This window comes from Bison bison, unplaced genomic scaffold (assembly GCF_000754665.1).
Source record: "Bison bison bison isolate TAMUID 2011002044 unplaced genomic scaffold, Bison_UMD1.0 scf7180017864342, whole genome shotgun sequence".
In the NCBI taxonomy this organism is placed as follows: domain Eukaryota; kingdom Metazoa; phylum Chordata; class Mammalia; order Artiodactyla; family Bovidae; genus Bison; species Bison bison.
This window is the reverse complement of record NW_011494914.1, coordinates 995,943-996,305: the sequence shown is the minus strand read 5'-3', so window position 1 is coordinate 996,305 and position 363 is coordinate 995,943. Positions and strand designations below refer to the sequence as shown.

At 64.7% G+C, this 363-nt stretch overlaps 1 protein-coding gene across 1 annotated transcript in view; it reads right to left on the bottom strand.

Moving 5' to 3' along the window:
• Positions 1–174, bottom strand: part of GRPEL1 (GrpE-like 1, mitochondrial (E. coli)) — a 14,133-nt gene extending 13,959 nt beyond the window's left edge. The window contains exon 1 of the mRNA XM_010854529.1: positions 80–174. Within this exon, the coding sequence (XP_010852831.1) occupies positions 80–141 (62 nt within the window). The 5' untranslated portion in view covers positions 142–174. The remainder of the gene's footprint in view (positions 1–79) is intronic.
• Between the last annotated feature and the right edge of the window lie 189 nt (positions 175–363).

The following is a 363-nucleotide window of genomic DNA, read 5'->3' as shown; positions in this document are numbered from 1 at the left end:
GCTGGAGCCGGGCAGGGCTCGCGTCCGAGCCAGCGGGGACAGCGCACCCCTCCTAAGCCTGGCCATCGGCGCCCCTTACCTGAGAGACAACGCGAAAGCCGGGAGGCTGCCCCGGGCCAGACGCACGCACCGAGCCGCCATGACTGCTGCCGGCACTGCGCGCGCGCATCGGGCATGCGCGAGACTCTATTCTTGCTTCTCCCGCCCAATTGCTTCCCCTCAGCCAATCCACCACCGTTCTTCCTCTGATGGACAGGGCATATTCACCAATAATTGCCGGTCTGGACGGTGGGCGGGGTTTGAGGCCTCGAGAGGCCCCCGAAAGTGAAGCTGAGGTGAAAGGTGAAGGAAACAGACTCCTCC